The following is a 27,389-nucleotide window of genomic DNA, read 5'->3' as shown; positions in this document are numbered from 1 at the left end:
TGTGAAGCAGCTGCTGGGTTTCACAGGATGGAGGCACCGCCCTTGACCTTGTCTCATCTACGGAGGCACGAAGAAGGAGGCTCATAATTAGGTTCCTGGCAGAACAGCCTTGCTTTTTGGAATAAAAACTCCCACGAATTGCTCAAATATCCAAGTTATCAAGTAGCTAAACAACAAGAAAGTTTTCTACCAAACAAAACACATACATATCACAAAGTCATTTCTTTAAAAGGAAACATAATAGAGGGAAAGAGAAAAGGAAACAATGAGAGTGAAGCCTGATTTAGCAGATACCACTTTATTCGACACAGTGCATGATCTGAAGCATCTGACACTCCACAGCCCACAAGATTTCCTACTTCCCTATTACAAAATACTGGATACCCTGAATATAGTTAATTCAAGGTTCTTGTTTTTTTTCTCCTACATTTAGAATTAAACAGGTTTCTCCATGTAGCAAACATTTCACATTCACCAAAGGCTTTGGGGAGAGGGGGAAATAGGGCTTATCGCTGCCCCCCTGAACCAAAGGCACTTAATGTTAAAATATAAAGCACAGTAAAGTCACCTCACAGACAGCCCTGCGTGTTCAGATTGCTGAACTTGAGCGCACCATCGCTGGCCCGAGTGGGATTCGTTATAACAATGTAAAAGACACTGATTTCCTTGAAAAAACAAAGTGCAGTATGAATATAAAGACCCATCACCGCCACCCCCCATTCTTTTCTGAAAATAACATATAAGAGAACAATTATTTTACATGATTAGTACTATACCCAAGGTTCACACATGGGAAAAAACAGCTAAAAAATAACCTGCCATCAACTCTCACTATGAAATCACAAGAGGATCTGATATATTCAGACATTTGAGAGTTGGGAGACAGCCTCAGAGATCATGCTGTACATCCCCTCACTGGACAGATGAGGTCACTGAGGCCCAGGAAGGTCAAGTGTGGGACCCTGGGGTCTAACCCCAGGGGCAGAGCCGGGGTAGAACGCAGACCTCCTGAGGCCTAGCTCAGGGTGCCGTCCACCGCCTTCCTCTTTAAAAGACTCTCCAAAGTAAAACATGAAATACACCACACAATAAAGCACACTTGCTGATGCAGGTCAGCTATTTGGTCTCGCCACACGGTTCCTTTGGCCATTGGGCAGGTATGTGACCCACCTCGGGGTGGGACTTCTTCACACGAGGTTGTTCAGCCTTCTGAGGGAAGCCGCATGCAGGTTAGACACGACTTCCTCTCCGATTCGGGAAGGCTCTTCGGGGCTCTTAGCCTGTGGTGGGCAGGTGGTCGGCTGCACAGCGGAATCCCAGATTCGACGCGGAGCTGTCAGGTGTGTTCTGGCTTCGAGCAGCACAGCGATACCTGTAGCAGTAGGACTTTGCAGAAAGAAGCAGACACATGAGTGCTCTCGGCCTCTGGGCTGAAGGCTCTCAACTGTCAGACTGATGTTGTGCCCAAGTACCAACTGTAGAGAGTTATGCCTATCTGCAGACAGTGCCTGCCCTACAGGCACCCGCCTCCTGCACATTTAGCAGCTGTGTTTCCGAAAAGGGTAGCACATTCAGAGCTCACCACATTATCCAGTGTTATGTTATAAACATGACTAGATATAGTACAAAGATGTTGGTGTCAGCATTACTTAGAACAGTTAAAAAAAATGTAACAACCAATGGTTACATAAGTTATGGCGCATCCATAATTTAGACGAGTAAGCAGCCATTAAAAGGCATGTTTTCATGTAACGTTTAATGACACAGGAATTTCTCAGGATACAATCTTAAATGAAAAAGTCTGAATACAAAACTGTATATGTGCTATGATCTCCATCTAGATAATCAGGTATGCCAAAGAAAAGCAGACTGAAAGATTCAAAATGCACCACAATCCTAACAGTAGTTATCCTCAAGCAGTGGAGTTTCAAATTTCCGATGATAACTATGTATTAGTTTTATAATTTAAAAAGTTATTTGGGCTTCCCTGGTGGCGCAGTGGTTGAGAATCTGCCTGCCGATGCAGGAGACACGGGTTCGTGCCCTGGTCCGGGAAGATCCCACATGCCGCGGAGCAACTAAGCCCGTGAGCTATGGCCGCTGAGCCTGAGCGTCCGGAGCCTGTGCTCCGCAACGGGAGAGGCCACAACAGTGAGAGACCCGCATACCGCAAAAAAAAAATAATAATAAAAATAAAAAGTTATTTGTACATTTAGAATAGCATTTGACAAGAAACCAAGTAATAAAGCTAAATTGCAATTGAGAAAATATTAATTAAGAGCAACATTAAGATATTATTTACTATCCAGCAGGTTGGCAAAAATTGAACAGCAAGCCCAGGAACATCAAGAGTAAGAAAGGCTGTGGAAGACATTTTTTCCTAATACATTGCTTCTGGAGTTTAAATCATAGTAATTCATAAAGCTATGTATCTTTATGTGGGGGACTTGCTTGGTATTGTTTGATTTTATAAGAGCAGAGTATGGTATATACATATGCACAAACACACAGACATCAAGCTCTCCAAGCATGGTGCTAGGTGCCTTCATCACTTGTTTGATTTGATCATAATGGCCAGAGGAATTAAATGAGTTATCCTAGATGACACAGTTGTTAAAAGAAGTAGAATTCGAGCCCAGGTCTAACTGTGGTGTGCTTGCCTGCCTAGCAAGAGTCGACACTCGCAGATGAAAAGGCATCACAACTCATGATTCTGTCCACCCCTGTTATAGCCCCCTGCATGTACACACGTACTTCCACAAAGAAGAAAGCCTAACACATATCCCTGGTCACCTACTGGATATTCAGTGAATAACCACAGATGACTTGATTCAAACACTTCAAAAGCTTCCACGTTCCAAAAATAACCATGCATGGAACTCTTATGTCCTAAGATTATTCTTCGATCAAAAATAACAGAGAATGAAAATAAACTAGTTACCCTGTGTACCAAGAGCATCAACTCTGAGTGGGCCCTGGGAAACTCAACTCCCTGCCGCTGGTTAAAGAAACTGCACAAAGAATCATGTAGAGTAACTTTGGAACTCATAAAGGAGAGAGAATTTGTGGAGGGGCAAAATAGGTCAGCATGAAAGAAGTTTTTTGTTTTTTCCTTAATTCTTATTATTCTCCTTTCTCTCACGAAAGTTGAATGTTTCTAATCTTCATAAAAATTATCTCTAGAGCTGACAAAGGAATTCTCTGGAGCACTTCCACCATAAAAAAAAAAAAAAAAAAAGACATGGTGCTCTGTCTTTTATAGATAGCAAAACAATAGCAACCAATTTTCTCATTTTCCCTGGGGCCGGTGAAGAATGTAACACTATCACCAATATTCAGGCAGGCAGAGGGAAAATGAATAAAACAATATGCCTGAAATACTGAAAGAAGTGATGGCATCTGTTACTACCTGTGATTGGGATGCAATGGAAGCTCTAAAATGACTAGAGGTGACCGTGCAGGAAGACATAGCAGAAGCTTTGTTCCAGGTAGGGCCTACTCACTGGGCTGCTGTGAAGCAAAGTGCTTTGGTATTTCTAGAATCAAGTTCCTGTGGATAATGCAGGGCCCCATGCCCTCCGTGTGTGTAGTGAATTCCACATTGGAACAAGAATCGAGTTCGGGGCAGGGGGGCAGGCAGTCAGACAGGGACTTTCTTGTTCCATAACTGGACCACACATGACAAAAAACAAGCAATCGTTTCCTGATCGCCTCCTGTGCGCAGTGTCCCACTGGACATCACAGGCTGGTTGAGGAAAGAGTGATTACACATCAAAAAGCTACAAAACGAGCTAGGATTAAAAGATTCTGAGGTGGGCTTCCCTGGTGGCGCAGTGATTGAGAGTCCGCCTGCCAATGCAGGGGACACGGGTTCGTGCCCCGGTCCGGGAGGATCCCACGTGCCGCGGAGCGGCTGGGCCCGTGAGCCATGGCCGCGGAGCCTGCGCGTCCAGAGCCTGTGCTCCGCAACGGGAGAGGCCACAACAGTGAGAGGCCCGCGTACCGCAAAAAAAAAAAGATTCTGAGGCTACTATTAATTCAGGGGAGGAAATGGTCACTAAATGTCTAATTTTTTAGGAAAGACTTTTGAAGGCAGAACTTGGCCAGAGCTGGATTTACGTGATTATGGCAGTGGTCTTCCGACTTGAGTATTCAGAAGAATAGCCTGGAGAGCTCATGTAAATACCTATTCCTAGGCCACAAACCCAGAGATCCTGATTCAGTAAGTCTGGTGTGGGGTCTAAGAATCTGCATTTCTAACCAGCTTACAGGTGCTGCTAATGCTATGGGCCCATGGACCACAAACTGAGTAGCACTGATTTATAGGACTTACAAACGAGGAAAGAAGGCATGTTAAGTGGAGAAAACAATGACATCAGAGGCATGAAAATGGAAAAACTCAGGCAAGTGAAGAGGATCGCAAGGCCACAGCCTGAGACTGTCAGGGCATGGTTTATTTATTCATTAGATATTTGAGAGTTTACAACATGCTGGATGCTGTTCTGGGCATGAGGGAAGCAATGCGGAACAAAACAATGTACCCATTATCGGGAAGCTTACATTCAACAAGGAGTTAAGTAGTCAGACAATAAATAAACGGATAAATTCAAGACTTCTTCTGGCAGTGGTCAGCTCGGAAGAAAGTCACATAGGGAGAGAGGACTCGGCGTGAAAAGGTGCTACTTAGATAAGGTGGCCTGGGAAGGCTCCTCTGATGAGGCGCTGCGAGAGCTGAGCTGCTGAAAGATTTAGAGAATGAGAATTCCAGGCAAAAGCAATGAGTGGTACAGAGAGGATAAATGATAAAAAGCAGGAAATGTGGGTGGATAAATAGGATGGAGTCACATTAAAAGTGGTCTTCTGGACAGCAAGAGGTTGGGCTTGACACAGGTGGAAATTGTGGCAGACATTTTGGTAATTTACTCACCTGAAAAGGCAAAATCCAAGACTCATTAGCTATTTAACGTTAGGCAACGCATTTCTGAATCTGCTCCCTCTTCTGATACAATGGTGCTATTCATGTTTATAATGTCAAAATTCTGCATCTTATCTTTTTTTTTTCGGTACGCGGGCCTCTCACTGCTGTGGCCTCTCCCGTTGCGGAGCACAGGCTCCGGATGCACAGGCTCAGCGGCCATGGCTCACGGGCCCAGCCGCTCCGTGGCGTGTGGGATTTTCCTGGACCGGGGCATGAACCTGTCTCCCCTGCATCAGCAGGCGGACTCTCAACCACTGCACCACCAGGGAAGCCCCTGCATCTTATCTTTACATGAAAAAGTAAAGCAGTAGACATGTGGAGATTATTGTAACTGTTACTTTATAATGAACACAACACTTAATTAAAGGAACTCACTTTGCCTGTCTTATCTGACCTCCTTGGGTTAACCTGCTTCCTTACTAAAACAAAAGCAGCTTCTCTGCAGGTCTTAGTGATCTTGTGTTGGGAAGATGATTCCTTGCCAGCATCTGAATATGGTTACGCATTTGCTACAAAATTAGGAAAATTACTTGTTATATAAATGGAAAAGGTGAAGGGGTATCTTTGGTGACAAGGCATAGGACTGAGGTCTTTGTCGGATGGCATAGTTCAACATGCAACTTATCTCTCAAATTGTATAACAAACTGTTTTAAAATTTGGTTTTCATATGCCACAAAATGCAGGCTGTAGCAACTGTGACAAATTGTGCCTGCCTGGAACACTGTTATCAGAAAAGAGATCCATGATGTATAAGAGATTATTGACCATAGTCATATTTGAAGGCCCTGGTACATACAGCATAATTCCATTTTGGGAAGAAAAAATAAAAGTGCACCAAAAAGTTTGGTAGAATACTATTAATAGTTTTCTTCAGAAAGCTTGGTGAACGATCTTTTTCATTTTTATGTTTATTATTTATTTTCTAATTTTCTTTTCTTTTTTTTTTTTTTTTTTTTTTTTTTGCGGTACGCGGTCCTCTCACTGTTGTGGCCTCTCCCGTTGCGGAGCACAGGCTCCAGACGCGCAGGCTCAGCGGCCATGGCTCACGGGCCCAGCCGCTCTACGGCATGTGGGATCCTCCCGGACCAGGGCACGAACCCGTGTCGCCTGCGTTGGCAGGCAGACTCTCAACCACTGCGTCACCAGGGAAGCCCCTACTTTCTAATTTTTATGCAATGAAAATGTTTTGCTTACATAACAAAAAAGCTCAAAATCAGTGACAACAAAAAGAGCTAGTCCTTTTTTGTACCTAAAATCTACCATTAACCTAAACGATGAAGAACTAAACCCTAAAAAGCAAGTCTCACTACAAGTTAGTGTTGAAAGGTCAGGACCATCACATGAGAAAACAGTCAATTCACATTATCATTCCACTGCAAATGCACTCATTCACTCAACAAACATTTATTAATAAGTAGTTCATTTTAAATTCCAGTAATGGGCAACTAATGAAATATGTAATTAAAGAGGAAAATGGCCTGATTTCATATGTCCTCATTGCTCTTTCTTTTTTTCCAAGTCTACTTTTAGCACCAAAAATGGCTATTATTGATGTTAGGTCTTTGAGTGGTTGAAATATGGGTCATTTTATTAATTAAGAACAGAGGTAGTAGTGAGGACCTATTTTAGCCCCATTTCATCAAAATGGCTAATTACTTTGTGAAACTGACCTCGATATCTGCACTAAGAATATGATCCTGGATTCAAGAACAATTTATGTAAGATAATGGCTTACCAGCCTTGGGGCTCTGAAGTCAAGTGGGACGGCAATATGGTTTTTATGAGAGGAAGACTTTTAGGGATAAAGAACAGTTTTAAGGTAATTATAGTTCATTATGAACAAAATGATTACAGAAAAATGACACAGCAGAACTCAGGTCTCTCAATTTCCCATCCATTGCTCTTGCCACTGACACTCGGACAACTCCTTTTGCTACTAATCTTGGTGTAAAATGGTGGGGTTAAGGAGGTAGGGGAGTGAGGATTTCGTCCATGTTGTAGGTTGGGCTAAAGATCCCGTAGAGGTTAATCTAACAACTTCAAGAAAGACTAGTATTTCCTGAGTGCTTACTATGTGAACTGTTCTAAGAACTTCACAGGTATTAAGTGACTTAATCCTGAGGTAGGTATATTATTAGCATGTGCATCGTGTACACAAGGAAGAAACCTACACGCAGGTACGGTAATAGTGTGCCTAAGGTCACATGGTCTGTAACTGTGAATCCAGGATTACAGTCTTTTCAGTCCCATTCCAGAATCTGTGCTCTCAACACCATGTAGACTCACAGTTGTTCTTTCTGTGCCTCGTCTCCTTACTGAAGCAATACTTCGGATGGACTTTCAAAAAGTCAAAAATAATAATCAGAGCTTACTTTAGTCGTGCAAACTGGCCCTGGGCCACGATCACAAGTAAGTTACCTTCTAAGCAAGGTGATTTTTTTTTTCAAAACGAATTACATTCTTCTTTTCTCTTTTTATTGATTTTCTTTCTTTTACTGATTTTTACCTGTGCTATAATAATCATTTCCAGGATTCTGCCTATCTAGTTAGCAGTTCATTAGTTGGTTTTTATTCAAAAGAGAAAACAGGGGAAAACAATCTTTTTATAATAAAGATGATGATTTAGAATGATGGTGTTTGGGCTTCCCTGGTGGCGCAGTGGTTGAGAGTCCACCTGCCGATGCAGGGGACACGGGTTCGCGCCCCGGTCCAGGAAGATCCCACATGCCACGGAGTGGCTAGGCCCGTGAGCCATGGCCGCTGAACCTGCGTGTCCAGAGCCTGTGCTCGTGCTCTGCAATGGGAGAGGCTACAACAGTGAGAGGCCCACATACTGCAAAAAAAAAAAAAAAAAAAAAAAGAAGAATGATGGTGTTAGCAGCAACTAACTTACTGAGACGTAACCATGAGCTAGGCACTATACCAAGTGCTTATTTATTTTGCTGCATTTATTCCTCACAAGAACCTTACAATAGGTGCAATTATGATGTACATTTTACAAATGTGAAAACTGAGGCTTAGAAAGGTTAAGTAATTTGCCTAACGTTACAGGCAAAGACTAGCAAAGAACAGTTACAGAACTCCAACTCAGATCTAATTCGAGAGTCCACATCTTAATATACTTACTGGCAGTTAAAACTGCCACTCTTAATCTAGTGTAAAGAATAAGCACTGAAAGTTAATTCACAGCCAACACTGTGCTGTTCTCTTGACTACACCAAAATAACCAGGCTGAGGTTAAAAACCTACATCATCTACAATTAACTTGACCAATGATCCCAGAGCTGCCGTTTCTCTCTGGAAAACCTTGTGGATCCCACTCAGTTTTGTCACTCTGCTATTCTCTTTTCTGGAATACTCTCTCCATCACTCTGAGCCTGACTAAATTAAAACTTATCCTTCAGGGTGACTAACAAAAGTTAAAGATGTATAATATAAACTCTAAATCAGCCACAAAATTTTAAAATGAAGAGTTATAGCTAATAAGCCAAAGGAGAGACAGTGAAGTGATAAAAAAAAACACTCCAAAAAAAGTTAAGAAAAAAAAAGGAAAAGGAAAAGAACAGATGAGACAGAGAAAAACAAATATCAAGACAACAAATTTAAATCCAGCCATACTAACAATCACATTAAATGTAAATGGTCTAAACAGCAAGAGAAAAGGCAAAGTTTATGTCAATAAATTCATTAACTCAGATGAAATGGACAAATTCCTTGAAAGACACAAACTCCCAGAGCTTAATCAAGAGCAAACAGATAATCTGCACAACCCTGTAGCTATTAACTAAATTAAATATATGGTTACACTTCTAGGCCTCAATGGTTTTCCTGGGGAAATTCTATCAGACATTTAAGGAAGAAAAATGCTAATTCTACATTAACTCTTCCCCAAAAAATTCAAGATGAAGGAATATTTCCCAATTCAATCTATGAAGCCAGCAATACACTGATACTAACACCAGACAAAAAAAACAAAAACAAAAACAAAAAACCAAGAGACCAATACCTATCACAAACATATTTTAGCAAACTGCATCCAAAATATATACAAAGGATAATACATCATAACTAAGTGGATGTATTCCAGGAAGCCAAGGATTGTTTCACATTTGAAAACAGAAAATCAATGACTATAATTCACCATATTAACAGGCTGAAAAAGAAAAACCACATAAACATCTCAATAGCTGCAGAAAAAGCATCTGGCAAAATCCACATCCATTTGTGATAAAAAAAATTCTCAGAAATCTAGGACTAGAAGGAGACTTGCTCAAGCTGATAAAGGACATCTTTGAAAACTCTATAGCTTATATCATAGCTAATTTTGAAAAGTGTTCTTACCACTCCTATTCAACAATATACTGGAGGTTCTAGCCAACACAATACAGTAAGAAAAAGCAATAAAAGATATCCAGATTAAAAAGGAAGAGGTAAAATTGTCTACACTCACAGATGGTATAACCACTTATGTAAAAAACAGAACAGAACCTACAAAAACAACAGGGAGATCCACTTGATGCTTTGTGACCACCTAGAGGGGTGGGATAGGGAGGATGGAAGGGAGGCTCAGGAGGGAGGAGATATGGGGATATATGTATACTTAGAACTGATTCATTTTGTTGTACAACAGAAACTAACACACCATTGTAAAGCAATGATACTCCAATAAAGATATATATAGAAAAAAAGAATCTACAAAAACATCACTTATACAGATGAGTTTAACAAGGTTACAGGACACAACATAAATATACAAAAACCAACTGTACCATGAAAATGTATTTATTAAAAATATATATTATGTTAAAAGATATTTTAAAAGAATAAATTAAGAGGTTTATAAAAATTTAAAACATTTAAAATAACCAAGAAAAATGAAATGTTAAAGTAGACACATTCATATGCATGGTACTGGAATATTTTGGTGTTCATGCTTAAAAAGTTTTTTTTTAATTAATTAATTAATTTACTTATTTATTTATTTATTTGTGGCTATGTTGGGTCTTCATTTCTGTGTGAGGGCTTTCTCTAGTTGTGGCAAGCAGGGGCCACTCTTCATTGAGGCACGCGGGTCTCTCACTATCGCGGCCTCTCTTGTTGCAGAGCACAGGCTCCAGATGCGTAGGCTCAGTAACTGTGGCTCACGGGCACAGTTGCTCCACGGCATGTGGGATCTTCCCAGACCAGGGCTCGAACCCGTGTCCCCTGAATTGGCAGGCAGATTCTCAACCACTGCGCCACCAGGGAAGCCCCACTTAAAATGTTTTATACAGGATTCATTTTCTCCACTTATTTGTGAGAAAAAAAATCTTCCGTTCTTTAATTCTTACAGAGTAAATGGACTCCCAATTAGGAAAAGTGCCATATGTCAGACACATAACTGGTGGTAATTAGGGTTTTGAAATGCTCTTGTGCAAAAAGAGATTCACCTGTTTTTCATGAAAGTCTGGTTCCCCAGCAAGAGGATTCAGATACACCTGCAGCAACAGCTTGAATCAGAGGAAAAAAATCTGGGACTACAGATAGATGGGTATATGAACACTTAAAAGTACTGGGACAATCTAGGGCAATGCTTTTAATTTAAAATTAAAATCAGAATTTTAAAGATAAATTTGTCCACATCTTGTTATAAAGGTAGGTGTAAAGCATAAAGTGAACTCAACTCTATGAACTGCCACCTAAATAACTACACGAAAAATTCTAAAAAATGCAGAAGACACACACCCCTATGAACTCACACATATACATAATTTAAATAGGTTCTCTTTAGGCCAGTGGCTCCCAAACTTTGATGTATGTTATGATCACCTTGAGAGCTTTAAAATCCTGATGCCCAGGTCACAATCCAGAAATATCAAGTCAGAATGAGGTGAGTGAGGAAATAGGCATCAATATCTTTTATAGATCCCAGATGATTCTAATGTACAATAAAGTTTGAGAACCATTATTTTAAGGCAAAGTTTGACAATGCCTCCATTATCAAATTAATAATTTGGAGCCATTACAGTTTTAAGTCTCTAACTGCCTAGACTGACTGAGTTACCATGGGAAACTTCTTGCAGTAACAATCTGCAAAATGCCATGTTTGCATAGAGATAGAAGTTGAAGTGCTAGAGATACTAAAAATATATGATCTAAAGAAAAAAAGGGAGAGAAGTGGTATTCGATTTCTGAACTCCTTAAAAAGGTTACTCATGAAACACTGAGTTACTTCTACTCACCAAGAACAACCAACTCTGACACTGAAATTATAGCCCAAAGAGAAGAATCATTCTCTGAGAGAGACGTTTATTCCACAAAGCACACACTATATACCTAGAACACTTGGGATGTTTCCATTCGAGTATACCACCATCTACCCTCCATTTGTAACTCTCAACAGACAAGCCAGAAATTTACAGGAGTCTCAAATAAATTAAGGGTATGCTTCCAGACTTACATGCTGGAAACCAGATATACAGCTCACCCCGATTCATGGGACAACAAAGGTCTCTCAAAGGGTCAAGATACAACAGATGGGGGCTTCCCTGGTGGCGCAGTGGTTGAGAATCCGCCTGCTGATGCAGGGGTCACGGGTTCGTGCCCCGGTCCGGGAAGATCCCACATGCCGCGGAGCGGCTGGGCCCGTGAGCCATGGCCGCTGAGCCTGCGCGTCCGGAGCCTGCGCTCCGCAACGGGAGAGGCCACAACAGTGAGAGGCCCGCGTACCACAAAAAAAAAAAAAAAAAAAAAAAGATACAACAGATGGAATATGGTTGACAACAGATCATTTACAACCTCTGCTTCCTGCACCACTTTTCCCCATGCCTGTGCACAAACTTTTTTTTTTTCTGGCGTTGATGGAGATAGGTATGTATTAACAGAAGTGGATGAGACATCTTGGGGCTCATGTGTACAATGGATCCATAAACCTGCTGTTAGAACACCAAAACAGAGTTTAGTAACTTGACTTACCTTATGGCACATGTAGGATCCACCTTTCTTCACCCGGTCTTTCCCAGAAGGGGGGCCTTTCTGTGGATGAAGAGAAGAGAACTCATTAGTCCAAAAAGCACAGCTGTCCCTCCCACAGTCAGAGGGTCTGTTTTAATCCAACCAGCTCTCACGTGGTTGCCTGAAGTCTCCACATGCATTTCTGCCGCTGGGCCTTCCGCCTGCACCCATGCGCCTTCTTGAATGCCCACCTTTCCAAATCCTACATCTTCTGAGGTCCAGCTCAAGTTCCGACTCTTTGGTGAACTCTTTGTGACTACCTTAAGCAATCCAAAGCGCTACGGTGTTTCCTACCTAGATGACTAATAAGCTGCTTCGCAGCACCTCTTACGTCACCTTCTCACACTGATGGGCAAATTTATCCTGCATTATAACGGGCCAGCTCAACGAGACTGGCAAGCCTCTTTGAATTATGTTTTTAAAATCCTACTGTGCGGGACTTCCCTTGTGGCGCAGTGGTTGAGAATCTGCCTGCTAATGCAGGAGACACGGGTTCAAGCCCTGGTCTGGGAGGATCCCACATGCCGCGGAGCAGCTAGGCCCGTGAGCCACAACTACTGAGCCTGCGCGTCTGGAGCCTGTGCTTCGCAACAGGAGAGGCCGCAATAGTGAGAGGCCCACGCACCGCGATGAAGAGTGGCCCCCGCTTGCCACAACTAGAGAAAGCCCTCGCACAGAAACGAAGACTCAACACAGCAAAAATAAATAAATTAACTAATAAACTCCTACCCCCAACATCTTCTTTAAAAAAAAAAAAAAAAAATCCTACTGTGCAACACCTAATAAACCCTTTGCTGACTGAATAAACGGATATGCTTTTTATCTTTAAAAACATTTTAGGTCAGGTCAGGTTTACTGAGGTATACTTTATATACAGTAAACTTTTATACTTTAAAAACTTTTAAATGCACACTTTTGATGAGTTTTGACAAGTGTATAGTCATGTAACCACCACCACAATCAAGATATAGAACACAGTTTTTCTTTTTCAAAAAGATTTATACGGTATTTATTATGAACCAAGTAGGGTTCTAAGTATTCTGCAAATATTAACTCATGTAATTTCTGTAACGACTTCTGAGATTAAGCAAATGCCAGAACAAGGATTCACACTGAGGCAGCCTGGCTCCAGAGTTTAGAGACCAAGAGTATAGGAAATTGGGCAAGGCCTAAAAGAAGGCAAGAAGGAACAGTGGCGGGACTTTCTTGGTGGCTCAGTTGTTAAGAATACACCTGCCAATGCAGGGGACACGGATTCGAGCCCTGGTCCGGGAAGATCCCACAAGCCACGGAGCAACTAAGCCCGTGCGCCACAGCTACTGAGCCTGCACTCTAGAACCCTTGAGCCACAACTACTGAGCCCATGCGCCGTGACTACTGAAGCCCATGCGCTCTAGGGCCCATGTGCCACAGCTACTGAGCCCCCGTGCTGCAACTACTGAAACCTGCGCGTCGAGAGCCCGTGCTCTACAAGAGAAGCCACCACAATGAGAAGCCCACACACCGCAGCAAAGAGTAGCCCCCGCTCACTGCAACTAGAGGAAGTCCGCACGCAGCAACGAAAACCCAACACAGCGCTCCCCCCACAAAAAAAAAAAGAAGGAAAGAAGGAACAGTGGCTACCACTGCAATGAGAACTGGAGCCAGAAAAAGCCAGCCAAGAGGTAAGACTGTTTCTTCTAAGGAGGGCTCTGGAAAAATGTGCAATGGAAATGAACACCATAAAGCTGCCAGGACAAAGGCCTCATCATCAAGTAAGCCATGCAAAGAGTATTTGAGAGTTACCAGTAAACTCCTACAAACCAGAGCCACATCTGGGAAGTCTGAGGGGGATAAGAATTTTTTGCTTGTCCTTTGTTACACAAGAAGTCAACTAATCATACAGCTGCCTGTTCTTTTCTTACTGAAAATAAGAGAAGGTTGAATAGAGCCTCCTATCTTAGTTTTCCTTCTCCTTGTCAAAGGCCCAGACGTCAGTGGCAGAAGTTAAAAGAACCATGTTTTCTCCAAGCATGGCTAACACACTGACTCGCAAATGTCAACTTGTGGGCAGAAGTTCATGTTTTCTTCTAAGCCAGGTACTTAAAAGCTGTCAAAGACCAAGCCACTGGTTATTTTTCATTCCACCGCAAGGCCACAGTATTTCTATGGCCTTAAATGTTTTATGTTACATTAACAAATTTTTATTGATTACAAATGGGCAAGCTATAATTGAGAGGAGTTACATGTGAAAATAATGACTTCACAACACAGCATCCTTCCCAGGAGTATCTGGAATCTGACAGCCATTACAACAGAATCTGCTGGGTGAGTTTATCATTCTATAAATGCAGCATAATCACCAATAATTCACTGAAGCAGAAATGAAAGCATTTAAAGCTGTGCAGCTATCCCATAGAATGGCTGCGCTCTCCCCTACATTAAATTTCTTGCTTGGGGATTCTTGCGTTACACTGCTTCAGGGGGTTCTCTGCATGCTGGGTTACAATGTAAAAAATGACAGTTTAAATGCTGATTAAAGTCTCTCACAGTATCTGCTATCATGCAAGATTAAATTCTTTTGTCAAGTTAGATCCAAGAACAACAAAAAGGAGCTGATTTGCCAACAGGAAGGAGAAGAGAACAGTTCCCTTTCACCACCATCTCCAATGAAGGAAGTCCGTAATCAATAAAAATGACACTCATCAAAGTGACCCAAGCACTCATGAGAGGCATCCCGGGCTGACAGGACCACAGCAGTTAACACAGTCTCTAGGTGGCTGCTCATCTGGTCCTTATAAATAAAACTATTTTTGCCAGAAAACAACATGATGTAGGATCAGCTACATTTGTTTGAAATGCTTACCACTTTGCCAAAAAAAAAAAAAAAAAGAAAGAAAGAAAAGAAAAATTACTCGGAGTGTGTAGTGGGTTGAATAGTGTCCCCCCCTCAAATTCATGTTCACTCAGAGCCTCAGAATGTGACCTTATTTGGAAATAGGAACTTTGCAGATTTGTAATTTCTGTATTAGTTAAGATGAGGTCATACTGGATTCGAGTGAGCCCTAAATCCAATGACTGGTGTCCTTATAACAGGAGGAGAGGACACAGAGAAGGCCATGTGAAGATGGACACAGAGACGGGAGTGATGCAGCTACAAGTCAAAGAATGCCAAGGATTCCGGGGAACTGCCAGAAACTAGGAAGAGAGAGGAAGGATTCTAGAAACTCTAAAGTGAGTATGGCCCAGCCGGGACCTTGGTCTCAGACTTCTAGCCTCCAGAACTAAAAGAATAAATTTCTGTTGTTTCAAGCCACCAAGTTTGTGGCAATTTGTCATGGAAGCCCTAGGAAACTAACATAAGGGGGAAATGTCTCCATTTCTTTTCATTAAAGAAAGGATCGCTAAGTCAAAATTAATGTTGTCTCTCATGATCAAGTTTGTTACTGCAGGTTAAAACAACTTGAGAAGCGACCGACGGCAGCGTCTGCATACCTCACCTCTCTGCCTGTATACTTGGCAAGAAGAGAGGCTGCCGTCCCGCACAACCTGCACCACCAGTACTCAAGAATCTAAGTAAAAATACACACTAAACACAGAGACCCTGATCAGAAACAGACAAGAACCCACGTGAATGCTGTCTCCAAAGGGACCAGTACCCATAACTGCTCTACTCCCAGACGGCAAAATATGAACAGGTCTCTAATGCTTGGATGGTTGCAAGGACAGCAAGAAAAAAAAAAAAAAAAAAGCAGCTTTCTAAATGTTAGCGCCGATAATCTCAAAAGGCCAAGCAAGGTGCATCTCAAGTTCTCAGGACAAGAGCTGAAGGAGCAATGCTCCGAGGGCTAGTGCAGGGGAAAGAGCCTCATCCAAGACACCTCGGAAAGCATAAAAGTCCTTAGTGATGAAACAAGTCCACAGCAGATGCCACAGAACCACTCCTCAGCAAGACTGGCGTGTTGAATGAGGAGTGAGCCTGCAGGAAGAGGGCTGAGCAATGTGCTGGGGGTGACCGGGTCGCTCTTCACAGGAGCATAAACAACGACATTTTACGTAGTCAAGAGATGCGCTTCCCTTTCCCTCCGTGGCACATGCAATACAACAAGGACAGCAAAAGAGGGAACAGAGTGTCTGACAAATTTTCATCAGTCAGCAAAGAGACAAAAAGCACTTCTTTTAAACCATGTGTGACGAAGTCCACAGTGTGGAGTACTAAGCAGCTGTTAATAAAAATGAGGCATGTTAAAAAAAATATGAGGCATTTCTGTATGAGTATATTGTACTGTCACTTTCACTTCGGAAATGACATGGAATCAAGCATTTATTCTGATTTTCTTATGCGCTGTGCCCCAGTGGGGAGGTGATTACCCGGAGTGAGCATCTGGCCCTGGGGCCCAGGACGGGGCCCCACCTCACAGGCTCAGGCAAGCACTGGTCCCTGTGTGCTCATTTTCATTCACGTCCGCGCAGGGTTTGACCCATGGATTATTTAGGAGTGTGGTGCTTACTGTCCAAGTGTCGGAGATTTTCCTATTTTATTTCCGTTACTGATTTCTAGGTGGATTCCACTGCAGTTGGAGAACACACTCTGTATGACTTCAGTTTTTCAAAATTTGTTGAGGTTTATTTGATGGTGCAGGATACGGTCTATCTTGGTATATGTCCCATGAGTACTTGAAAAGAATGGGTATTCTGCTGTTGTAGGGTAGAGGGTTCTACAAATGTCAATTAGATCCCATTGGTTGATGATATTGTTGAGTTCTTCTATATCCTTGCTGATTTTCTGTATAATTGTACCATCAATTGTTGAAAGAAGCATTTAGAACAGTCTCCACCTACAATTGCAGGTTACTCTATTGCTCCTTTCAATTTTATTAGTTTTTGCTTCATATGTTTCAGCTCTTTTCACTGTGGCATACATATTTAGTATTACTATGTCCTCTTGGTAGATTAACCATTTTATCATTACACAATGTCCTTCTCTGACTCTGGTGATTTTCTTTGCTTTGAAGTCTACTTTATATGACATTAATACAGCCATTCCTGCTTTTTTCTGATTAATGTTTACCCAAAACATCTTTTCCCATCATTTTGTTTTCAACCTATTTATCATTATACTTGAAGTGAGTTTGTTGTAGACCGTATACAGTTAGGTTATGTTTTTTAATCCACTCTGCCAACGTCGTGTTTTTTTTTTTTTTTTGCGGTACATGGGCCTCTCACTGTTGTGGCCTCTCCCGTTGCGGAGCACAGGCTCCGGACGCGCAGGCTCAGCGGCCACGGCTCACGGGCCCAGCCGCTCCGAGGCACATGGGATCTTCCCGGACCGGGGCACAAACCCGCGTCCCCTGCATTGGCAGGCGGATTCTCAACCACCGCGCCACCAGGGAAGCCCAAACCACTATTTTGTGTGTGTGTGTGTGGTACGCGGGCCTCTCACTGTTGTGGCCTCTCCCATTGCGGAGCACAGGCTCCGGACGTGCAGGCTCAGCGGCCATGGCTCACGGGCCCAGCTGCTGCGCAGCATGTGGAATCCTCCCAGACTGGGGCACGAACCTGCGTCCCCTGCATCGTCTCCCTGGTTCTTGATATGACAAGTCATTATTCACTTGAAACCTGGATAATGTTTATATGTTATAAGACTCTGGCTCTTATTTAACTATTCTGTTCCCCTGGCTTTCTTTGACGCCACATTGGCAGGGGAAGGGAGGGAGCCATCTCGTTACTGCCAGGTGGAAGCAGAAATCTGGGTTCCCCACTCAGCCTCCACTGACACCTCATGTGGGATGCTCATTACTGGAGAAGGTGAGAGTTTCGGCTCCCCAAATGGTAGCCACTTACACCATGGAGAGGGGTGGCCTCATTACTGCCAGGCAACTATGAAAGGCCCGGCACCCGACCTGGCCTTCTCTGACACCATCCTGGCAGAGGTATTATGTCACCTCAGTACAGCCTCATGAGGGTGCAAGTATAGGCTCCCCATCCTGGCCTTTGCAAGCGTGAGAAAACACAGTTTTTTTCTGTCATGCTTCGATGGAGTAGGGTGGTTTACTGACTACGAGTTTTCAGTATTGCTAGACTGTCCATTCCCTATTTCCCCTTTGGCTAGAGAGAGCAGGCTTTTCTTGGGACTTTTTTGGTTTACATTCCCTGGCATTTGCTGGCTTCTTCAGCTCCAACTCTGGGATATATGAGGCAAAAAGAAAATCCATGGAACTCACCACCATGTCATTCCTAGGGTCCCAAGATCTGCAGCTACTCTGCCTTCTTTCGCTCTTCAGGGACTTCTTATGTTCCTTTTCTAGGCAGTGTCCGGAGTTTTAATTGTATTTAGTGGGAAGAAGAGGGAAATGTATGTCTACTCCATTTTCCCGGAATCAAGTCAGACTTCCTTCACATTCATTTTTAAAGGATAGTTTTGCTAGATATAGAAGTCTTAGTTGATAGTTGTTTTTTTCCAGCCCTTTGACTGTATCATTCCACCATTTTCTGACTTGCACTGTTTCTGATGAGAAAGCAGTCATTAATCACATTATTGTTGTCCTATATGTGATAAAGTGCTTTTCTCTTGCTGATTTCAAGATTTTCTTTTTGTCTTTCAGCACTGTGACTATGATATGTCTACGTATATTTCTCATTTGTGTTTATCCTAGTTGAAGTTCACTGAATTTCTTGGAACTGTAGATAATTTTCACCAAGTTTTGTAAGTATTTAGATCATTTCTGCAAAAATGTTTTGTCCCTTTCTCTCTCCCCTCTCCATATGGGAGTGCTATTACACGTGTTGAAATTATGTTGAAACGTCTGATACTGTCACACAGGCCTCTGTTGATCTGTCTCCAATTTTTTTTCCTCTCTGTTCTTTGGTTTGGAAATTTCAAGTTCCCTAATTCTGCCATCCTACCATTTCTAATCTGCTATCAAGTTCATCTAGGGAACTCTTCATTTTGGTTCTTATAATTTCAATTCTAGAAATTTCACTTGGTTCTTCTTTTATCATTTCCATTTGTCTGTTGTGATTCTCTAATTGTTGATTCACATTGTATTTTTTATCAATTCTTTGAATATATTTTCCCTTAATCCTTTAAACATAATAGCTGCTTTTAAGTCTTGTTAAATCCAGTATCTGTGCTTACTCAGTTTCTATTTAACTAATCTTTTCCCTTGGTATTGGTCACAGTTTCCTGTTTGCATGTTAACTGCTTTTTAGGTGAAAAGTAGACATTTAGGTTACTTATACACATACACGTATAAAATCCCCTCACTGGAATAATGTGGGGATTAAAAGAGAGAATGCATAGAAAGCACTGAGCAAATAATAAACAATGAATGTGCAGTCATTATTGTTTACTATTACACATTATTAGTTCATGGCTAACTCAGACTTCCCGAAGGTGCCCATAAACCAAGTGGCATGTAACTTCCAAAATTCCAAAACCACAGTGATAACTTGACCCATTTTTTCTAAGGCCACCCCCCCCCCCCAAAAGGAGTCTAAGTTCTAATAAAACAGCTGACCTGTTACTAACACTGCAGAAGGAAGACAGACTATTGTATAGTACAATGAAATTCACATAGCTTGTCGCTGCATGCAGAGGCTGTTACCACAGCATCCGACTTAGCAAAACGTTAACATTTTTAATGGTAAAACCCAGACGAAAACATTCTGGGGGCCAGAGAAAGAGTGGAGAGAACTTCTCCACGAGAAACTTTTAAAAGTCTGAAAATATAATTTGACTCTGTGCTACTTTCTCTTTCCCTTGCCTGGTACAACCCATACCACAAACACCTGAGGAGAAAACTGAGATTCACTATTTTCAGTTTGACAACGGCAGCTAGCCTTTATTTTAATAACATTTGTGAGAAGACCCAGAAATCTCGTGAGTACCTTAAAGTGTTTTAAATATTGTTTTCATCTGCATATTAGATACCTCTTAAGACCAACAAATGATAACAAGAGTAACTCTGAAGAAACAACGGACACCCAGTAAAGGATCAAATTGGGGAAGGTCAGACCTATTTCTCACTGAGTCTTCCTCCATTTCACTACACCCCACCGGTCTGCTCAAGCCAGAATCCTGAGGCGCAATTCTCAATTCCTCCCTCTTCCTACCCCCGACCTCGAGCTGGTCTGATGAGCTCTACCTCCAAGGCAGATGGCTAATGGGTGGCAGCTATCATCTCCATAGTAACCACCCTGGCTCCGAACCACCACTTCTCCCCTGGACTACTACAATAGCCTCCTAAGACGTCTTGCAGCTTCCAAAATGGTACCTAGTAGCAGGAGCACAATAATATTTGTAGAATGAATAAAAGACTATGCCATTGTGAAAGAAGCTAGACAAAAAAAAAAAAAAAAAGTATACACTGTATGAGTCCACTGATCTAAAACTCTAAAAAAATACAAACTAATTTACTATGACACAAAGCAGGTCAGTAATTGCTCACGTATGAGAGGTAGAGAAGGCAAAATGGAGGGATTACTAAGGGGCACAAGGAAATTTGGGGGTGTTGGATATGTTCACTATCTAGACTATGGTGGTTTGATGGATATGTGTGTGTATATATATTTATTTTTTGATCAGTATATATACTTTTATATATAATTATGTATATATACATATACAAACTGATCAAACTGTACACTTTAGAAATGTACAATTTATGCCAACTATATCACAATAAAGCTATTTTTAATGAAAGTAAACAAATTTTTTAAATGATGGTATTTTAAATAAGATATGAGGAGTGGGATTGGCTTCAAATAATCCAGGAGAGAAGGGGAGCAGGGACGAGTGGACTGAAATATAAATGAAACAAGATTAGCCATGAGTTGATAATTATTAAGGCCGGGTACTAAGGACATGGGGGTTTAATATACTATTCTCTCAACTTCTGCATGTTTGAAATTTTCTATAATAAAAACAATTTTTTAGTTAAACAAGAGAAAATCATAAACCAGTTTAAGCTCATAGAAGAAAAAACTTCCCGAGCCCCAAAATGCTAGGAGTCAAAGGCTTCCTTAGAAGTTTATGTACAGGGGGTTTGGAGTTTAAAAGGACAGATTTCATTCTCCACTCTCTGACCCTGAGAAGCGTCCATCTTCCCTTGGGAGCTAAGTCATCCTCGCACAGATTGGCTAAAAGCTGGGCTCTCTGCACACTTGACTTCTAGTCAAGCCTTCAAGCTATCTTATCACCCGGGCTCCCACAGGCATGGTTCTGGCAGCCTAAAGTTTAGGACTGAACAAAAATGATCCTGCTGCCCATTTGAAGCACTTCATGCAGCGCCCTTGTTTAACTCACCAGGTACTAAAGCAATAGGCAGCTCAGAAACACACAAACAGGAGCAGCCTTTTCAATCTTTTCCTTCAAGCCTCTGCTCATGTGTCTCCTAAAACGGATCTCTTTTCAGTCACCTCAACCATTTTTAAAGAAAGGAGCTCTGCCCACATTTGCTTACGGCACGCTAATACCTCTTCTCTCATTTGATCCTCACAATAACCTTGGGAAGCAGGAAGTATCATGATCCCCACTTTAGGGATGAGGAATAGTGAAACTCAGAGAGACAGAAAAAATGGAGAGCCCAGGTCACACAGCTGGCAAGCGACAAGGCCAGGAGTCAAGGTCCCTCCCACATCTGTGACCGCCTAGCTCAAATCCCTTCCAGGCTAGCTGCATCTCTGACCAACTCACTTTGTTTACCTGATGTCGAACATAACAAGGGATTTTAAGAGTGGGTAGCTGAAACCGGTATTTCAAATAGAGCGTTTTCAATTATGTGTAATTTTATTCATTCCCCCAGCACGAGGTCCAACAGAAGGGACTGCAGTTAGCTTCAGACCTTGCATGAGGAGAGAAAAAGGAGGGTGACACCCAGAGAAAGGTCAAAGAAAGGAAACTAGAGATCAGATTGGAAAGAAAAGCACATTAAACACACAGTCCAAGTTAACAACCCCTGCAGTATTTTCTCTGTAAAATCAGCGTGTGCTGTATGATGATTACCCTGTTAGAGAAACGACTGAAAACAGTCATTTCCTCCATGCTACTTGTTTCACCCAATCTAGGGTAAAAAGGAAGAGAATTCGCAAAGCTGTATTAACTCGCTCTCAGCGACCATGGTCCTCCATTTTCCAAAAAAATATGTCACTTTCATAGCCCAAGGACTATAGTAACAATTCTTGCTTTGGGGGATGATACATAAAACTGGATACTTAAAAACACTGATGCCAGTTGTAGCTGCTAATAATAGCAGCTAATATTTACTGAGCACATATTAGAGTCAGGTACTGTTTTAATGTTTTTCATCTTTAAAACGATATTTTGATGAGGGTTCTATTATTGGTTAGGGCAGTTATATAATTTATTGTCCAAATAAGGATACTTTGGGGAGTGAAGAGGGCCGTGATTAACAACTGTGCCAGGCATGAGCACAGGCTAGGAATGTTTGGACACCCCATCATTAGTCCCATCTTACAAATGGAGAAATAAAGAACAGAAAGGTTAAACTGCCTGTCCAACGATACACAGGCTGGTAAGTGGAGCAGCCGGGAGGCAAGCCTAGGCCATATGGTTCCAGGCTCACACTCAGCCACTCGGCCATGTGCCCCTTATGAGCTGAAGTGGTATCATATTTTTTAAATAAATTATTCCACTGTTCCAGTTTGAAGAGCACGAGGCTGTCCATATTTCACAAGCTCACTGCAAGAAAATGGCTAAAACCCGTGGGAAACTGTGAGTCGAGAGTTCACATTGTTAAAAAACAAAAGACATTCATTAGCTTTGGGACAGAGCTGAAAAAACTCCCCTTGTTAGATGTGCCTCTCCTAAAGTACTTCTCTTGGCATATGACATCTGCTTCTTTCACTTAGGAATAAATACACATTTAAAGTAGCAACACTTACCATTTAAACAGACGTCCATACTCAGATTCATACTGCAGATGCCTTCAGTGGTTTCACTGGCTCAAACCACCCCCCCCCGCCGGGTTTGGGAGTCTCAACCTCATACCATGGAAGCAACTGTTCCATTTCATAGACCTACTTTGTCAAGTCTCATCTCCCCCTGTGTATTACTGGAATGGTTTTCAAAAACCTCCAAGGAAAAATCACACCCCAGAAATAAAGGGATAAGGAGGAAATCCAACATCTTCCTTTCATTACAAAATAAACTACAGGTGCCATGAGACCTCAATGAGCCACAGTGTCAGGTCGGTAGAAAGTGTCTTTATGTACACACAAGACTGCATGTGGACATGCTTCTTAAGGCAACACAATGTTGGTCTGTTTCCCATTATCCCTCTTCTTGGGTCCCTTGTGATATCACTGTCCTTTGCACTTACAGTTCTTTCTGCCTCTTCCCTCAGACTTCACACTCCATTTAGTGTCTCTGTCAAATGACAAGCTTCCAGACAGGCTGAAAGATCATACCCTCCTCCACCTACCATCACTCTCTCTCTTCCTACCCTATATATATATCCCCCTTCTTCCTCGCTGTGGTATCAAAACACAAATATCTGGTCTTTGTCCCCAGTTCCTGGCACAGAGCTGAAACCCTTGGAAAAGATGTATCTTTCTTTTGGCTATTCCTGAGTTGTATACTTTATAATTTACCAGCAATCCTAAGTAAAGTGCTGTCCTGAGTTCTGTGAGTTGTTCTGGTAAATTATCAAACCTGAGGAAGGGGTCATGTGAACCCCCAAATTCATAGGCTGCCAGGCAGAAGTGTGGCTAGCCTGGGTACCTCATTTGCAGCTGGCATCTGAAGTGGACGAGTCTTGAAGGACTGAGCCCTTAATCTGCAGTGTCTGGGATAACTCTAAGAGTTAGTATCAGAATTGGATTGAATTTCTGGACACCCAGCTGGTGCTGGAGAACTGGTGTGGCAAAAGGACACGTATTTGGTCAGAAAAAAACACACACATTTGGTGTCAGAAAAAATTAAATACACCAGCGCTTACCACTTGGTGACAAATTACAAATTGCTTTCATTCTCCTACTGGAAAGCAGGCACCTTGACAGCATGGACTTTGCTCTGTTCACTGCTTTATCATTTGAGCCTTAAATAGTGGCTGGGATTGTAGATGTCAACACTATTTGAACTAGTAGATGATCACCCTGCACTTAAGCTTCTGTGTAATGATTCTTGGCCAAAGTAGAGATTCACCAAAAAAAAGAGGTGAGAAGGTTAGAAAGAAGAGTAAGATGGGAGAGCCCCCTGTGATACAATGAGAAATATATATTTGGTCTTTGTACTGGTTCTCCAGAGTGATGAGTGGTTTCTGTGTGCTAATAACATGACTGGTAGCTGGAGAGCCCTAGAGAGCTTCAGGATGGGAGCTGGTCAGTCAGAAAGACCCAGGCATTATTATCGAGTTGGAACTTTCAGCTCCACTCCCTGATCGCTGGGGAGGGGGAAGGGCTGGTAATTGGAGCTAATCGCCAATGGCCAATGATTTAATCAATTATACCCATGTCATGAAACTTCCATAAAAAATCCAAACAATGAGGTTGGAGAGCTTCAGAGATGATGAACACATCCACATGCCAGCAGGGTGGTACACCCCAACTTCAGAGGCATAGAAGCTCCTGTGCATGGGACTCTTCTGGACCCCACCCTATGTACCTCTTCATCTGGCCGTTCATTTGTATCCTTTATAATAAACCCGTGATAGTAAGTTAAGTGATCTGTGAGCTGTTCTAGAAAATTATCAAAGCTGAAAGAGGGGAGCTGTGGGAACTCCCGACTTAGGAGCCAGCTCAGGCAGAAGTGTGGGTGCCCAGAGCACGCAATACTTGGACTGGCATCTGAAGTGGCAGCAGACTTGTGGGACTGAGCCCTTAAACCTTGGAGTCTGTGCTGACTCCAGGTGGTTAGTGTTAGACTAAATTGAATCGAAGGACATTCCATAGGTGTCCAGAGAATTGGACTTGGCTGTTGGTATGGAAAAAAACCTATATATTTAGTGTCAGAAGTGTTGTGGCACTTTTCACAGAACTAGAATAAAATTTTTGTTTTTAATTTGTATGGAAACACAAAAACCCTAAACAGCCAAAACAATCTTGAGAAAGAATGGAGCTGGAGAAATCATACTCCCTGACTTCAGACTATACTACAAAGCCACAGCAGTCAAAACAGTATGGTACTGGCACAAAAACAGACACACAGATCAATGGAACAGGACAGTGAGCCCAGAAATAAACCTAAATTTTCATAGACAATTAATCTGTGACAAAGGAGGCAAGAATATACAATGGAGAAAAGACAGGTTCTTCAATAAGTGATGCTGGGAAAACTGAACAGCTACACGTACAAGAAAGAAATCAGAACACTCTCTAACACCATACACAAAAATAAACTCAAAATGGATTAAAGACCTAACTGTAAGACTGGACACTATAAAACTCTTAGAGGAAAACATAGGAAGAACACTCTGACAAAAATCACAGCAAAATCTTTTTGGATTCATCTCCTACAGTAATGGAAATAAAAACAAAAATAAACAAATGGGACCTAATTCGACTCAAAAGCTTTTGCATAGCAAAGAAAACCATAAACAAAATGAAAAGACACCCTATAGAATGGGAGAAAAATATCTGCAAATGATGCGACTGACAAGAGATTAACCTCCAAAATATACAAAAAGCTCATACAGCTCAATATCAAAAAACAAACAACCCAGTCAAAAAGTGGACAGAAGATCTAAATAGACATTTCTCCAAAGAAGACATACAGATGGTCAAAAGGCACATGAAAAGATGTTCAACATCGCTAATTATTAGAGAAATCAAAACTACGATGAGGTATCACCTCACATTGGTCAGAATGGCCATCATCAAAAAGCCAATAAATAATAAATGCTGGAGAGGGTGTGGAGAAAAAGGAATCCTCCTACACTGTTGGTGGAAATGTAAATTGTTACAGCCACTATGGAGAACAGTACGGAGGTTCCATAAAAAACTAAAAACAGAGCTACCATATGATCCTGCAATCGCACTCCTGGGCATATATTCAGAGAAAACCATAATTCGAAAAGATTCATGCACCCCAATGTTCACTGCAGCACTATTTACAATAGACAAGACATGGAAGCAACTGCAGCACTATTTACAATAGACAAGACATGGAAGCAACCTAAATGTCCACTGACAGAGCAATGGATAAAGAAGATGTGATACATATATACAATGGAATATTAGTCATAAAAAAGAATAAATAATACCATCTGCAGCAATGTGGATGGACCTAGAGATTATCCTACTAAGTGAAGTAAGTCAGACAGAGAAAGACAAATATCATATGATATCACTTAAGTGTGGAAACTAAAAAAAAAAAAAAAAAAAAAAAAGGATACAAATGAACTTACATACAAAACAGAAATAGACCCACAGACATAGAAAACAAATTCATGGTTACCAAAGTGGAAAAGAGGAGGAGGGATAAATAAGGAGTTTGGGATCAACATACATACATTACTACATATAAAACAGAAAATCAACAAGGACCTACTGTATAGCATAGGGAACTATACTCAGTATTTCATAATAACCTGTAAGGGATAAGAATCTGAAAAAGAATATATATGTATAACTGAATCACTTTACTGTACACCTGAAACTAACACAATATTGTAAATCAAGTATGCTCCAATTTTAAAAAATATAAAATAAAATAAATTTAAAAAAATAAGATCTTGCTTTCAATTCTTTTGGGTATATACCCAGAAGTGGCACTGCTGGATCAGAGTTGTATTTGTAACATTCTGAAGAACCACTATGCTGTTTTTCCAAGAAGCTGCACCACTTTACTTTCCTACCAACAGTGCACAAGGGTTCCAATTTCTTCACATCCTTACCCACACTTGTTATTTTCTGTTTTTTTTAATAGTATCCATCCTAGTGGATATGAGGCGGCCAAGGGCCTCAACTTCTACACCTTCTAGATAGAAACTTCTAGGTAGGAAGGAAAGAGAGAAGAAAGAGCAGCAAAGTCCAGGAAAATGGTTAATACTCTGACTTATACAACGGTAGATACATATGATTTGTTTCAGAGCTACAGACCATAGTAATTGTGCAAATAAGCGGCAGTCCTTAACACAAGGCCATGAAATATCTAAGTGCTAAACACCAGTCAACCTAAACACAGAAGAAGCAACTATTAAGAGAAAATAAGCAGCACATTGGATTTCTGCAACGAAGAGCTAACTTTCTTATCATCTGCTAATAGGTGTACACTGTTACATGGAATTTGTTGTCTAATAATGCAGATGGTTCTTTAATTTCTGAAAGCTTAATATGCTAATGTACTACACAAAAGAACATTCATGGTCTATCCAATCCTGGAGGGGTTGGTTCTAAAGTATAGAGAAATCCGTTTGTTTCATCCTAAACAAGGCAAGGTATACAGTAGCATCATCCTAAAGAAAGGTGACTTCTGGG

General features: G+C 41.5%; 1 protein-coding gene across 3 annotated transcripts in view; it reads right to left on the bottom strand.

The window, feature by feature from the left end:
* Positions 1-279: 279 nt before the first annotated feature.
* The window catches only part of SUMF1 (sulfatase modifying factor 1), a 105,273-nt gene continuing 78,163 nt past the window's right edge, over positions 280-27,389 (bottom strand). For all 3 annotated transcript variants that reach the window (XR_010842499.1, XM_059077518.2, XM_067043592.1), the window contains 2 exons: positions 11,934-11,993; positions 280-1,386 (listed from right to left, as the gene is read on the bottom strand). Coding sequence is in view for 2 of the 3 variants with exons in the window: in XM_059077518.2 (XP_058933501.1) it covers positions 1,276-1,386; positions 11,934-11,993 (171 nt within the window). In the remaining variant the exon portion in view is untranslated. The remainder of the gene's footprint in view (positions 1,387-11,933; positions 11,994-27,389) is intronic.

Source organism: Kogia breviceps, chromosome 10, assembly GCF_026419965.1.
Source record: "Kogia breviceps isolate mKogBre1 chromosome 10, mKogBre1 haplotype 1, whole genome shotgun sequence".
Taxonomy (NCBI): domain Eukaryota; kingdom Metazoa; phylum Chordata; class Mammalia; order Artiodactyla; family Physeteridae; genus Kogia; species Kogia breviceps.
The sequence above is the reverse complement of the archived record's forward strand: the minus strand, read 5'-3'. Positions and strand labels throughout refer to the sequence as shown.